This window comes from Lonchura striata, chromosome 20 (genome assembly GCF_046129695.1).
Source record: "Lonchura striata isolate bLonStr1 chromosome 20, bLonStr1.mat, whole genome shotgun sequence".
Lineage (NCBI taxonomy): Eukaryota > Metazoa > Chordata > Aves > Passeriformes > Estrildidae > Lonchura > Lonchura striata.
This window is the reverse complement of record NC_134622.1, coordinates 5,137,802-5,153,708: the sequence shown is the minus strand read 5'-3', so window position 1 is coordinate 5,153,708 and position 15,907 is coordinate 5,137,802. Positions and strand designations below refer to the sequence as shown.

Genomic DNA, 15,907 nt, shown 5'->3' with positions numbered 1-15,907 from the left:
GCAGGGGAGTGGTCCCTGTGTGACCTGGTCTGGGATCCTTTGATGGGGAGGTGACCCTGCCCAAGGAACAGGCAGCTCCTGGGGACCAGCAGTGCACCAGGCAGGAGGCTGGGTCACACTTTGGGTCCCTCACCTTTGTTAAGGCAGCACAGTGACAATCTGTCCTGGTTTGTCTGAGCTGCCAGGTCCTAGGACATAGCAGGGAGTGGCAAAAAGCCTCATTCTGTTAATAAGGCAGCAATTTTTATCCCTTGAATAAACATATATATATTCAATCTTATATAGATATCTAAATCTATCTGTCTATAAGATTGAAATTTAAAACCTTGTAATAACAAAGCACAATCCTCTTGTATTACTTGACTGTGTAATTTTTACTTCCTGTTGAAGATGTAATTTGTTTTCATGGGTGCTTAACAGACAAAGGAATATATATTTGATCTTCTTATTTGTATTACAGGCTCCCAAAAAGGCAAAGAAGAAGATAGAAGGTGGTTCCAATGTTTTCTCTATGTTTGAACAAACCCAGATCCAGGAGTTCAAAGAGGTTGGTCACTACTCTGCTGTTCTCTATAGTCTCCTGTTATTGCTAATGAATAACATAGGTTTTGTTTGTAATCCTTATTCTATTCTCCATCTGCTTTAATAGAACACACAGTTGTTTTCTGAATCATCCCTGTGGTTTTGGCTGGTAGATCATTTTCCTTTTGTGTTTATTTGTTCTTTCTTTCATTCTTTCTTTCTTTCTTTACTTCCCTCACTCACTCCCCTGTTTCACTCTAGACTTATTTGAAAAGCATCCATGCCCCTACCCCAAAATAAAGGAAAAGCATAATCTCATCCACTTCAGCCCTGATTCAGGAAAACACTTGAGCACATGTTTAAAGTTAAGTGGTATTTTAAAAAAGAATAGTCTTATGTGCTCAAATATTGTCCTGAATAGAGATGCCAGGCTGAACCAGGGCTTTCATTGCTGCTCTGTTCCACAGCAGCAGCAGAAAATATTCATTTGTGCCCTTCTAATGCTGCCCACAAAGGAGAAATGAAAATTCCAAGAAGCCCTCAGCCAGCTTTCTCCACAAATGCAAATAAAACAAGACAACATGTGGAGATGAACCAAGCAACTTTCAGCTCCCAAGGGATTTGGTGCTCTGTGCACTGTAGCCTCTTTGACCAGTTACCTGTGAAGAGGTAGAACTGATGGGACCCTAAAAGCTGGAGCATAAAAAAGACAGATAATCTGTTTGATGAGTTTGTGCTCTTTTTCTGTGGGGACAATCTAGAATGTCCTTGAGACCATCACATTCTGCACTGGTTTGCCATTTTAAATTACTGATTTTCCCCCATAATTTCTAACTCATGTGTCCAAAGCAATTTCCATGTGATAAATGTCTGCTGTTTCATTTTGTGCTTTCACAAGGCTTTCAAGTTTACTTTTCTTGAGGATTCCCACCAGGAAAGCTCAGTGATGCACAAGACCAAACTGCAAGGCAAGGCCTGGGAATGTGACCCAGCTAAATTAATTGGAATTAATCACTTCCCCACACTCAATGGGAACATGTGTGACTCTCTTCTCCCACTTCTTCTCCATATCCTAGGAACTTACATTTTATTTTCTCCAAGAATTACTGCTTGAAGATGGATCAACACAAAGAACTGGACAGAATGCCATTATTTTATCTTCTCTAAATATGATAATACCAGGAGCACTTCTAGGTGGATGGTGGCAGAATAATGGCAAAAGTATGAGGCAGTGGAGTGGTCGAGTGAAACCCAAAATCATGCTGTGTCTAAGAACTGCGTCTTTGGGACATGTATTTCTGAAAACCTGGTTTGGATTAGTATATTTTTGTCTAGAGATTTCAACCAGCTCATCAGCATATGTTTCAGCATTGCTCTTGTGTTATTCAAAATACATCCATTACAGTGCCTGATGCTCTTCCTGTGTCCTGTGAGCTGCCTGGGTCTGGCTTTGCTCTTCACATCTTCTTTCTCTTCTGCTTCTAAATTATGGGGAATCACAATTTAAAGCAAGGGCAAAACACCTCTAAAGAGGTGGGCTTAATTTTTTGTAAGGGGATGGTTTGGAAGGTAAATGTAAGATTATGAACATAATACTTAAAGGCACCTCATGGGCAAACTGGGCTGTGAGCAGTGATGCTTTGCAAGAAACTGGAGGAGAAACTACCTGAAGATATGTGGAGATAATTTGTTCATGGTAAGAAATGCACCTGTAGGTGCAGCAGACTTTAAAACTCTGAAAGTTACTGAAATCTCAGGGGAACACTGACTGAAGAAAGAATAATTCCTGGCCATTGCAAAGATCCTGTCCCATACTGATGTGCCTGTCAGACAGATAACCAGCTTCAGAGTCATGCCAGGATCAACTAATATTCCCCATGGCATGACCAGAGGAATTTCAGGTCATTAAAATCTTTCCAAATCAATGAAATATTGTAAGTGTGGTGGCAGCCAAGAGATGGACACACAAATGGGTAAACAGATAGATGAGCAGTTAGCTGCCTTGGTAAACAATGGTTAGAGCACATCAAGTCTGTGTTGGCTGAAAATAAAAAAAAAAAAACAACTCTTTTTTTCTATCAAAAGTTAAATTTTGCCTGATAAGGGTATTTAAGGCCAGTACATCAGTGTCAGTCAGAGAACACAGCACAGTCTCAAAGATGCAGTGTATTGGAAAGGGGAGAAAACTTTGAATAAGCAATCTTATGGAACCTACATTTCTCTGTACTTTTGAAAGTTCTGCTATCTCTGTGTGATGGATCATTCTAAGGCCCAGGAGGAATCAACTTCAGGTTGATAGCAGAGAGAAATCCACAGAAATGAAATGTTTTACAGAAACATTTCAGCCTCATTCAAAGGATGGGGTATGGGGAAGGTATAAACACAGAGCAAGCTCTGGCTAAATCTGCCCTGACTAAACCCTTCCTGTTCATACTTTCATGGGTTAAGGGCTGAATGGCTGGAGCTGCCAGCATTGGCTTCAGCCCAATGCATGCTGCACTGAGCATTAATTTAGTAAGAAGAAGTTTGGGTGGGTTTAATTAAGCCCCTTGCCAAGATACAGTAATGTGTTGAAAGTGAGGAAATTTCAATGATGTAGATGAATCAAAGGAAGTTAAATATTCCTCTTTACAGTATGAATATCATCCTCCCATGGACTGATGTGTGTGACTGGAGCACTGTCCTTTGCAATGGAAATGGCAATTCCTGTTCCTTTTCCTTCCCACAGGCTTTTACCATCATGGATCAGAACAGGGACGGCTTTATTGACAAAGCAGATTTGAGAGACACATTTGCTGCACTAGGTAAGATAATAATTCCATTTCCAGCACAGAAGAAAGGTTGGTATTAGAATGACTGTGGGGGAAGAAATGAGATACACAGGGGGCAAAAGGAAACCTGTTCTGTGTGACCTTCCTCCCTGTGGGAGTTGGGATCTCAGCACAGAGCTCCAGCTGGAACGTGTCCCGAGCAGGGAGCGGAATGAAGCTCTGATCCCCCCCCTGCACTGTTTCAGGAGAAGCCCACCCAAGCAGAGGTCCATGCCAGGCATTTCTGATTTGCCTCTGAACCCAGGCTTTTTCATCTGGGAGCCATGGAATATCCACTGATTAGCACTGCAGTCATGGACTAGCTGCCCCTCTGCCCACACAAACCTAGGAGGGCTTCATGTGAAGTTCTGTGCTGTTGAGAGTTTGTGAGGGGTGGAATGTGCATGTCATGAGATTAGATATTGTCCATTCCATGGCTATCACAATCTTGGTAATATCAAGCAGATAAGAGCAAATCTTCCCTAGGAAAGAAAAAAATTCAAGGGCTCATGATCCCAAACCTGGAGTTGTATCCTTGTTGCAGCATTTGAGGCTTGAACAGTGATGTAGGCATTTGGGCTTTTGCCATCTGGAGCTTATTAAAAAGAGCTTGATAAGAATCTTTAGTGCTCCCCGGGGTGGAATCAGACGCCAGCAGAGTCAGTGCAAGGAGCAGAAGCTCCTGAACTCTTTATTGTGACAATGAGGTTTGCAAACTTTGGCCTGTAGCTACTGTTACCCTGAAATATTTATTTCTTAAGGCCAAGTTCTGCTATCTTTCCTGTTCAGTGAAGCCTTTCAATGCCTATAAAGTACATTCACAGCAAATTACCACTCAATTTGAGGAGGGTTGCCAGGGTCTAAATTCTCATCAATAGGGCTGCACGAGGATGGGGAAGGGATACCACTACTCAGCTCATCCATCTGCCCTCTACTCAGAGAGGTGTCTCAATATACAGGAGGGCAAAGTCTGAGACCTTGGATTCACTTCAGTCACTTTGATCTCTGCTATATTAATATCAGTGGGGCCCATATTTCACCTGAGGTAAAAAAAAAAGCCCCAACTCAAAAAGCAGTTTATATGGAAGTTCCCCTTCTCTCGTCCACTGCTGGCCATGTCTGTGTTATTTATCCTTCTTGCTCCTTCAGTCACCCTTTGATCTCAGAGCCAGCTCTGCCAATTTCTTTTCCACTGGGGTATTTGGGAGTTGTGCTCTACCATGTTATTAGCAAAGTTGCACAGAGCCCTGAGGTCCCCAGTGGGAGGAGATGAATGGGAATCGTTTTTTGAAACACAATTTGTGATTTATTATGAAAAATGATCTCTGCTGCAGGTCGTCTGAATGTCAAGAATGAAGAGCTTGAAGACATGGTGAAGGAGGCGCCAGGCCCTATTAACTTCACTGTCTTCCTTACTATGTTTGGGGAAAAGCTGAAAGGTAAGTACCTCTGGGGGATTGGAGAGGTATCTGTCAAAGATCCTCAGCACTGAAATATCTCAGCACCTTGCAAATTATAATAATGTCTCCACAGAACGATGCTTAGAGGCAAGGAGGGATCTCCAGTTTTGCAGACAGAGGGGAGGAATGAAAGGCTAAGGGATGGTGCAAGGACAATTCAAAGGTGTGATTTAGCTTACACAAGCTAACATGAAAGGGCTGAGTTGGGGTCCAGAAAGTGATGAAACCTCAACAGCCTGGAGCACGGTGCAGGGGAGTTATTCACCATCAGAAGGCTCCTGGGATGAACTCATGCTCATGCTCTAGTCATAGCACACCCAGTGTTAGCTGGTTTTAAGTATTTCTAAAAAACCCATCCTTTTTGCAAATCTTTGTCACATTAAGCAAACACGGGCTTCCCTCATTTTCTGCAGTCATTGTAACTCAGTGGCCCAGCCTCAGTGTCACTTGAGGTCAGCAGTGATTTTGCCATTAGGTGAAGATTTCACTGAATAACCCTTAATGGAGTAGATAAATTGAAATAATTAAATTTCAATGGATTTAAAATGAAAAGGGAGAGGGATTTTACCCATTGCCACAGAATATATAGGGAACACTGTGGGAAGCTCAGGAAATGTGAGTAGTAAATTTGCTGTGTGAGCTGGTAATTTAGTCATGCTTCTTCTCCAGTTAATGGCTGGAAACTCCAAGAGAGGGGGTGTGAGGCCAAGACAGAACTCCAGTCATCTTCCTGCAGGCATAAGAGCAAGGTGAAAGCCTTCAAAGCAGGGCTGGCCTTAGCCAAGCACATTCCAGAAGTTTGTAAAAATAACTAATGAATAGAAAAATGGAAAAATCTGATCCTATCTTCTTAAAGACATTTATTGTTTTGTTGATGGACTCTGGCTTTGTATTGCTGAACACAATTCCAGTGAAGGGTTTTCTATGCTTGGAATAGAAAACAGAGAGGTCTGAAAGAAAGAATTCATGTAGTTGGTTCTGGAAGAAAACACTCTTGCTAAAGAGGGCAGGAAGTCTGGGAACCACGAGGGGCGATGGAGAAAGCTGACTGAGGAGGGGATTTTACTGCCCAGACATCAACCTGTGTGTGGCACCTCCACCAGGACATCCCAGGTGACTTCTGGCAGAGTAGGGAGTGCCCTCCTCCATATTCTACCTCCTGGACAGGTGAATGTTTGCTGTGGGCTGCTCTGCTGCCCATTCTATTTGTGAGCATGGAAATGAGCTTTTCCTCCTCTCCCCTCTTCCCCCTTGCCCCGCAGAGTTTCAGGAGCTGGCAAAGCCTCTGGCCCTGCCAGTCCTGTGGCCTAAAAGCAGAGCCAGCACAGGAAGGTGAATGGCAAAGCAGAACCCTCTTGTCTGCAGGTTTCCTGTTGGCTACTAGCAAAGGAGGAGTTTTTTTTTTAATTTCCATTTGGTGAAGGGAAAATCACAGCTGTGCTTGTCATGCCCTTCTGGTTGGGTTTGTCATGCAAAGGAAGCAGAGCCAAAAGACTGCACATTCCCAATCAAAACTAATTGGGATGAAGAGCCTTTGTAGTGCAATTAGAAAGGGAGAAAGGGCTAGAGGAAGTGGATATGGCAATTTTGCAACACTCTTTATTAGCTAAGTACCACTCAGAGAATTTGGTGAAAGGTGCTTTCTAAGTAAAATTTGTTGTGCTGTAATTGATTTCTGTCATAAAGGGGAAGCTGGGATTTTCAGGATGAGCTTTAGCTTTGTATGCTGAGATTACGATGCCAGATGAACAGCTAACAAAACTCGGTTTATGTTAATGCCAACCACATGGAGCTGCTTCTACAGGGAGTCAGAATAATACAATTTGTACAGAAAACAGAGATGCCGCACATCAAAGAAACCACTTTATTTACCAGCTAATCAATAAAGAATGCCTGCTGCATTGCTTCTCTTCAAAGCCAAAGTCCAAGGATATGACAGAGTAGAAAATGTAAAACACTGTAAGGAAAAAAAAATCCCCCCCACAGCGGTGACTACTTAAAATGCAGCCCTCTCCTCGGAGCTGGGGGATGTTTCTCTTCATGGGACAATCAAAACTCTCATTAAACACCAATGCTCTTTGTATTGATCACAGATTCATGGCAGTTTGAATACATCGCCTACAGCTTGGCAAAAATAATATACATGGCCATTGTGTGGCAAGGAGGAGGCCTTATAGCCCGAGGTGTGTTCACTATTATATCCTGTAGGATCCTGCTAATCCTTGTGAAATCTTGCAAACAAAGCAAACTGTGAAGGCATCAGGAGAGTCTGTAGAGCAGGGAACCTTGGCTGGGTTCTGTTCTGGTTCTACCTCTGCCAAACTTGGAAACAAACTTTGAATCTGCAACCCCTTTGTGTTGTATCCTTTTTTAATCACTCTTTCAGCATACCAAATAGCTTCAGTTTGCCCATGGAATCAGTTCATCTGCTAGTAAATTTGGTTTCCTACAGTTACAAAGATTTGTATTGTGTATACTACGGTAACATTTTGAAATACTGGGGAATAGTCAGAAACAGAGTACACAGTGTATCCTTTGGTGTGGGTTGAAAATGAGTCTACTCAGAATCTGCAGTGTTACAGAATAGTCAGAAGCCCCAGCCAAGGTTAAGGCACTGTGGAAACGAGTCCCTGACACAAATGTTTTCCAGTCTAGAGATGGGATAGATAATGGAAGGAAGAAAAGGAAGACCATTAGAATCATTTTACTTCTGGAGGGACAGGGATATTAAAGTAATACCAAAAATCTGTGGCCCACCTAAGAACAGAAGCAAAATCTTGCAGCCACAGTCTAATTCTTTAAACCATCTTGTTTCTGTAAGTAACACTGAATGAAGAGACACTTAAGGGGAAGGGCACAATGGGATTTAAGTGCAGATCACCATCTCACATTGATCATCCTGTTTCCATTCCATTCCACTGGCATTTGGATTTTATGATGAGCTCTATTTCCCTTAGTGAGGGAAATAACCTCTCCTCTATATGGCCAAGAACAAGCAACATCAAAAAGTGTTTTTACAAGGAACGTACAGTGCAAGATTAAAGGAAGCCAGTGAGGGAAACAGTTTGTTATATTTTCATTTCTGAAAGCCACTAATCCTCTGGGTACTGATATTGGAGACCAGTTCCTGGAAGTTTTCTCTCCTGCAGACATAGAATAGATATGAGTTATTATTTTTAAGCTTCTGAGCATTGAACTATTCACCTCTATTGTTTATCTGACATGACAAATGCTGCCGACTTAGAGAACCTTTGTCTTCAAACCCACAACTGCAGAATTCTCCATTTTGCACTGTTTTCAAGCGAATGTAATTACTTAGCAAGTATTCTGCAGCCAGAGAAATACATCCAGGCTTCTAAATTATATTTCATTAATTTTAGGCACGGACCCAGAAGAAACCATTCTGAATGCTTTTAAGATTTTCGACCCAGAAGGAAAAGGCCGCATAAAGGCAGACTAGTAAGTTTATTTCAAATCCTTTAGAAGAATAACTACAATAATAATAATTGCAGAGTTTATAAGAACTGCTTAAAAGCTGTATTTTTCACAGCATTTTAGGAGGCAGAGAAACATTTAGCTTTGTAAATCAGAGTTAAAAGTCTGGACTGTTGTATGAATGTATTTGTATACTAAAAAGAGATGTTATTGTCTTCAGACATTGCAAGAGCCAACGGAAATATAATCACATGTAGGCCATTAGATAGCCTCTTTTTGAAGGTCTGGATATAAATCGACACATGACTCTTTGTAAATTAACTCCATATGTAAAATTAAAATGAATGTCTGGTGCCTAACTCTCAGTGCTTGACTAAAATGGGAAAGCTACTCCCCTCTTTAAAAAAGTGATCAATTTAATTAACTCTGAGACATGGTTTTAGTGCAGGACATTTTCCTTTTTATGTGTTTATCATTTGAGCCTTCTGCTTCTAGAAATAATTTGCTGTAAAATTCCACTAGATATGTTGAGAGCCAAACCAAATAATACTATTAATAATCTGGCAATTATTGTCAATATGGCTATTTTTAAATAAGGAGGCAGAACCTAATTTGTATTCACATCCTGTTGCACCAATAAAGCAATGTAAAAGGACTTTAAGAGGTTTTTGCACAAGTGCAAACCCTCCTTGCACTGCCAGAATGGTGCAAGCAGGACTTTCAGGTGAGTGAGATAAATGATATCAAATCAGGGCAGGGGATGAGGAGATTGGATCTATTGCTCCACAGAAGTGTTTTATGTACCTAGATTTATTCATATGTTTAAATTTGTTCATATGCTGACATTTCATGGTGAATTTGGGGTCTGTACTTTTACTGCAGCAGCCATTTCAGGTAGATTTTATAAAGCATGATATGTATAGGAAATTTATCAGGGAACCATGAGTTACAAAATTGTATTTACATCAATTATTGCTGCTTATGTTGTGATAGCCTCTGACCAGAACCCCATGGAGATTTCCATTACATTATCTGCAATAATCTGTGAAAGTGAGTTGAAAATGTAAGATTCATGTACAATATTTCTTTACCATGGTAATTTTCTATGGCAGTACCCCCTCAGTGGGTCTGAGAACTTTTGCAATATGCAAAACAAGAGAGACAGTCCTTTGAGTAAGAACTTCCAAATTAATTAAAACACAAGTGGATATAGCAGTCAATCAGAAGGAACAGAGGGTTAAGAGTTGTCCTGATGGTTTTGAGTTCAACATCACCCAAGCAGCTTGGGAAGAACAGTCAGGGGATCATATCAGAAGTGACCCAAACAACAGAATAAATGTAGCCTGCTGCCAAATAGGGCAGATCACACAGCAGTGAAATCACAGCCATGAAATACGAGCTTCTGATACTCCAGAACCCATGAAATGTTATATTTCCCACCACTATCTGTAACAATATCCTGCATACAAAATCTGCAGCTTGCCACCCTGTGCTCAGATCTACATTCTTTGGATGCTGGAAGCCAGTTGGAGTTTGGGGCAAATTAGGAATGCAGTATCACACTCCAAAATGAAGATGAGAGAGAAATATTTTATTTTTCCTTGATGGAAAAGGTCAACCTTGTCCCCACCCCCACTGCACTGCTAACATTAGACAATTGTTTTAGTTCATCACCACAACAGAGCATAATGTTTACTTATTAGACCCGAGGGTAATGTTGATCATTACAGAACAAACCATTAAATCAATTCTGTGGATGTCTTTGAGGTTTAACTTCTATTCATATGCTTCCAAAATGTAGACATTTGAAGTTTTGAAATAATTTTTCTGTTGGCTCATGCAGCCATTTCAATGCGACAGTTAATGCTAATAAATAATATTTCTCCGTATTAAAAAATCCTGGAATGTTTCTCTCCAAAAACAGCCATGCTGACCTTTTAATCAGAACTTCATTTTTATGTTCACGGAGTTAACATCCTTCTGGGGATTTTTATGTCTCTTCCCTCTGCGTGTTTTCACCTCTAGTCTGGAAATGACTCACTTAGTCCGTGTGATGGTAGCTGGGATGGAGCCTTCTAACCTTTCCAGAAGCTCCAGGAGTTTATAACTTACTTCCAAATTCAATGACAGACTTTGTTTGTCTGCATCATTATACCACACATAAAACCCTTCCCACAGCATGATGTCAAAAAGAGAAAAAGCTCCCAGTCCCATTCTCAGCTGGTGTAAACTGGGGCAGGGTTTGGAAAGGTTGGATGATTCAGTCCCAAATGCCACTCATGGGGCAGAGCGAGTCAGGCCAACACCAACTGTGCCTCATGCTGAGGCCAATGAGACTTTTCAGATTTGGGCAAATGGAAATGGACCCAGGGGGATGGAAGAGGTCCCAGGCATGCTGGACTTTGGAGGTGTTTGGCTGAGCTAGAGATGATTCCCCCCACAGCTGTAGAGCTCTGCTCCTTCCCACTCACCTGCTTTCCTCCAAGACAGCACTGTAGAAAGGGCAAACCCAGAGGAAAAAACAAAAATGTCCCAGAGATTTCACAGATAATTTTTAAAAAGGCTTTTAAAATATCAGAATGCCACAAGGTATTTGTAACTGTAGAAGGAATTGATGTGAGCCAGGACAAGGGATAACATTTAGACTCCTAAGTCAAGGCAAATGGATTTTTTTTTTTTTTTTGTGGGGAGGGGGTTCTGTTTGTTTTTGGGGGTATTTTTTGAAAAGAAAATACGATTTCTAAAGAAAACTAAAAGAAAATAAGTGCATAATTTCTGGCTTTGGAAATGGTGAGTGTTTGTTTCCCTATAAAATAAATAATGGAAAAAGTGCATAGATCCTTTAGTCAGTCCTTCTTCCTTGTGAGTGTGCCAGAGCCTACTGGGCTGTGCATCAGAAGATTATAATTAGATATTTGATCTTTTCTTTTCCCCTAAATACTTTAAGCATGTGAATAGAAGACACACAGTGCCCAGATCTCTTTTTAATTCAGGCTTGTTTGCAATGAAGTTTATTTGTGACTTCTGACAGAACTGCTGTAAGTGCTTCCTTCTATTCACCAAGCTCCTTCCTGGATCACACTTCCTATTTGCATTTGCTAATGCTGTTTGTCCAGGGCATATATATCCAATAATCAATTTATGCTGAGGAGAATGATCTCTCTTCTCTTGCACTCACTGATCATTTGAGAATTTGCCTTCAAAAATGCAGTCACATACCAAATGGCCAGAGGAACAGAACAGAAACAGAAACTTGAGACAAAGAGATGAAGAAACTTTGCTAACTGCAGAGAATGGTGAAGTGACACAGGAAAAATATACCCAATAGGTGAAGCTCTGTCTGTTCCCAAAGCTTGCACAGATATTTTCACACTTGTCCTTGTGGGTAAGATCCTTATTCATTGCCCAGAAACCTCTGTTTTCAATTTTCCCTTTCTGGGTTTCTAAATGTGCACTTTATACCAACAAGAGCTGCAAAAGTGTATGTGCCCCTGCCATAAAATGGGATGTGTAGCATTTTCCTAAAAAAAAAAAAATCATTTTTTCAGAGCTGTGAGTGCAATTGTAACTTTGCCACCCAAACTGCGCTTCTGTTTGGGGGACTTTTCTCATGTGCAGTGTATGGGAGCAGAAAGGGAGGCTTTCCTGCTTTGCCTGAACATCTGCACCCGCAGTAGGTGAATTTTGCTCCCCTGGAAGTGTTCCTGTTCGGGCCTGATTTCTATTCTAAATAGTTTTAAATATTCCCTTTAAAAAGCAGAAAGGGCTTATTCCAGAAGAGCTGCCACTGTCACCGCCCTCCACAACAAATGCTTCAAAAAAGCAGCCTTTTTTCAAATCTACAAACCAAACCAAATTTCTATATTTGCCTCAGCTTTTGTTTTTGAACAACACACTGCTCACCTGTTATCACAGCTTTACAGTTTGTTTTACTGCTCCAGAACTGTGTCTGATAATGTATAAATACATTTGGTAGTGACAAAAGGAGACAACTCTGCCTCTTCAGCGTGAATGAAAACTGTGAGATTAATATAGGAATTCTTCTACAGGAAGAGGAAATTATTGGTGTTATTGAAGGGATGTTTATGTGAATATAAGTGAGTTTATACTGCTGGATGTCCCAGCACATGGTGCATGTGTTGTCCTCAGTACATGAGTAACTGGGGGAGGTATAAAGGCATTTTATGTACAGGGGTTAGACTAGAAAAAAGAATTCTAAAATTCTTCTTGGCTTTTATATTCACCTCTAAACTTAGGTAAAAAAAAAAAAAAAATTACATGCTCGACTGCCTTCCCACAATGGGTTTAAAACAGAGGGTAAATCAGCTGAGAGCCTGTCCCCAGAATAATCTCTTTGATGTAATTGCACGGGCTGCAGGCTGTGTGTGGGATAAGCTCCGTGTTCCAGCGCTGTGACTCCAGATCAGAGAGGGCACCGTGGAACACACCCGGGCTCCACAGCCCCACAGCTCCTCTGGGAATGGCTGCATGCACATCCAGGATTCTGGGGGATGCCTCCCAATAGCAGCTGGAGTTCTCTTTCAAGTCCTCTTTCTCATTTCATGCTCTGTTCCTTTCATCCTCAGATTTTACAGAAAATATTCCTCTCGTTTGGTTTTGTTAAGTGATCCAAACTTTAAGCAGCAAGTGAGGAAACCTACCATTTTAGGTTTAGATAAGCATACAAAATTGCTGTATTTCAATTACAGTAATAACCTTAAACAATTTTAAACCTCTATAAATTGTCACAAAAGGGAAATAAGTTGGCAGAGCGAGGCATTGACACTGATGGGTGCCCACAGAAAATCTCTTACAATATGATGTAAGGATTAACAGCTCTAATTTATGCGGTCACACAGATTTTCTTTCATGCAACTTCAGGAGGGATCTTGCCATCTGAATTGTCATGTGCCATTATCACCCTTTAATCAGGTTATTTCGTTTTATTTGAACAGCATCAAAGAAATGCTCATGACACAGGCAGACCGGTTCAGTCAAGAAGAGGTAAGGAACTTTATTCAAAACAGGAATCCAGCTCCTGTTCAGCAGTAAATCCTTGCCCCTCTTTAAATGCATGAATTTAGCTGCAGTCCAGGCTGAGAGGAGGCTGATGCCAGCTCTGGCAATTAGAAACAATTCAAAGCATCTCTTCTGAAGAGCTCCATGGCTAAATCAAAGTCAGATAGATTCTTTGGACTCCCATCCAAGTGCAAGCGTGGCCTATCTCGTGCTGTTCTTCCCCATGGGCAGCTGGGCAATGGATTTACTGGAGTCCAAGTGGATTTGGGTGGGGACTGTGTTCTGGTTTCCATTTCTGTGAGTTGGTTTGAAATCTGAAATGAAGTACCAACTTGGTGCTTTCTGTGAGACTGAGCATGGATTCTGCTGGTTGGGAGGAATTTAGGGGGACTTTATTTTCAGAAGAGGAGATGGAGTGGAGTTGGACTGTGGATAGAACAGACTGGACAGTCTGGACAGTTTGTTCCAGTCAGAACAGAGACTGGACTGTACATTTATCAACCAGGGCTTACCTGGGTTTCAAGGAGAGTTCTTTTCAACAGGGAACTTGTGGGATTCTAGCAGGACTTCATTAACCAGCCATGTTCCAACTCTGGTTTCAATTTTACCAAGCCCAAGGAAAACTTTTCCATGGTGGTTAAAGGCCCAGGGCAGCAGGGAGCTGAGCTGGGTGTAAAATGAAAAGCTGTTTGTGTTGCTGTCCCACAGTCTGTGACACTTCTCTGTGTTTGCTTGGCAGATCAACCAGATGTTTGCTGCTTTCCCTCCTGATGTCTCTGGGAACCTTGACTATAAGAACCTCTGCTATGTTATCACCCATGGTGAGGAGAAAGACTGAGAGCAAAGAGAGGAGCTTCTCCTGTGCTGATGCACCCAGTTATTTCATGATACTCTTGTGTACAAGGCAAAGGGCTAAGCATCCAGGATGTGAAGCCATGTGGTCATTGGAAGAGAACCAATAAAATAATTGAAAATAGATTAAAGTTATTTAATGCTCCTATTTTTACAAAATATCAAAATACCAATTTTGTGAGGGTTTTTTCCCTATTTTTTCCCCTGTCAGTGGTTTAAAATGGAATTTTTGTGATGAACTGGTGCTGTTGTGATTTATTGACAAACCTAATGTTCACCAGATGGTCCATTGGGCACTGCAGCCTTACTTTACCTCTTGTCTTTTATACATAAGCTCCATGTATTAATTGAGAATTCCTCTAGCTTATTGCACCAGGAAAGTGTCTGGCAAATAGAATTATGTTCCATTCCACAGCCCCTAGCAATGGAAATGTAAATAAAACAATCTTACGTTCTTGTGAATATGCAATATGCCCTCCCCATCTCAGTGATGTGGCCAGGTCCTGAAACCACTTGACTCATTTGCTCTGGTACAAAAGAGCAGAAATAGTGGAATATTGCCTGTTTTTCTCATAGTAAAATTCACCTAGGTGCACTGAGAATGCAGGAATAATGAATTTCCTCCTTCAGAGACATCTTTATCATGTGGAGGAGGTTGTCCATGACACAAGAGTAACACCTGGTCTGTCACCTGTGGCCATCATCCTTGGGTTACAGGTGAGACACACACACCAAGGACGTGTTTGGCCAAAGATCATCAAGTCTAGGGACAAAGAGGACAATTTGGGAACTGCAGCCCATGAAAGCAGATTACCTCTCACTTTTCTAATCCAAAGCATCCTGGTTTTTAAATGGGCTACAGTTTCTTGTATTTAGACTTCTAGGAATGGGACATATTCTGCCTATGTGGAATATTGCATGAACACTTCCTGCGTGGGAGGCAGAAGGATGCTGCAGCCAAGGGAAAACAAGCTTCTGCTGTTTTAACAGCTCATGAAAATGCTTTCCTTGTGCATCAGTGCTGCTGGAGCCACAGTCCCACAAACACTGAGAGGAAGAAATAAGCCACTCATTTTCTATTTCCATCTTTTTAGGCTTTGGAGGAAGAGAAGTTGAGGGCAATGTGCTGAATTCTGCCCTCATCAAGAGGGGCAGAAATTCTATGAGAATGCTCTAACATCTGCATGACTCAGGGGTGTGACATTCACCCCACCTGCATTTTCTGTTGTTTCAGCAAAATCCTGCACTCTGTGCACTTCAGTAATAGAGAACAACTGGAGGGAGAAGGCTCTTAGCCCACAGAAAATTCATAAAATAAACTTTCTCTTGCCCCAGCATGCAGAAGCTGTGAGCACCAGCACTGCTTTTCCAGTATAACAAGTTGATTCCCAATTGTATCCAGTAGGTATTATCTCTTTGAAATATATCAGTGGACACAGCTGGGGCAAAAAATTCACTCCTTTCCTGCAGGAATCTTGCTGAAGATGTGGACAAGGCTTTAGGACCTCTTGCCACCTGGTGCTGTAAGGCTTGAAGCAACATCCAGAGCTGTCCCTCCCAACACAATGAGCAGCCTCACTGGGCTTTGGTGACTCAGAAATCTTCTTGCAATGCAAGAGTCCACACAACCTGTCCTACCTCCTGAGCTTTCCTGGACAAGCCCAGCTTTTACCACTATTTCCCACAAATGGGTTTTTTGTCCCCAGAATGTTTTTCCTCACAGGTCTATGACCACTGTCCACGGGATGGGGGTGTAGATTGGCAGTGGGAGGTCATGGACATTGAGGATTTTCTGTTGGCACAATCAAA

The 15,907-nt window shown here is 41.6% G+C and overlaps 1 protein-coding gene across 1 annotated transcript; it reads left to right on the top strand.

The window, feature by feature from the left end:
• Window positions 1-3,250: 3,250 nt before the first annotated feature.
• Window positions 3,251-14,231, top strand: MYL10 (myosin light chain 10). Its single transcript, XM_021551011.2, has 5 exons — window positions 3,251-3,326; window positions 4,667-4,771; window positions 8,173-8,251; window positions 13,183-13,231; window positions 13,986-14,231. Exons 1-5 carry the CDS (start codon window positions 3,263-3,265, stop codon window positions 14,082-14,084), a joined length of 396 nt encoding a protein of 131 aa, XP_021406686.2. The 5' UTR covers window positions 3,251-3,262; the 3' UTR covers window positions 14,085-14,231.
• Window positions 14,232-15,907: the final 1,676 nt, after the last annotated feature.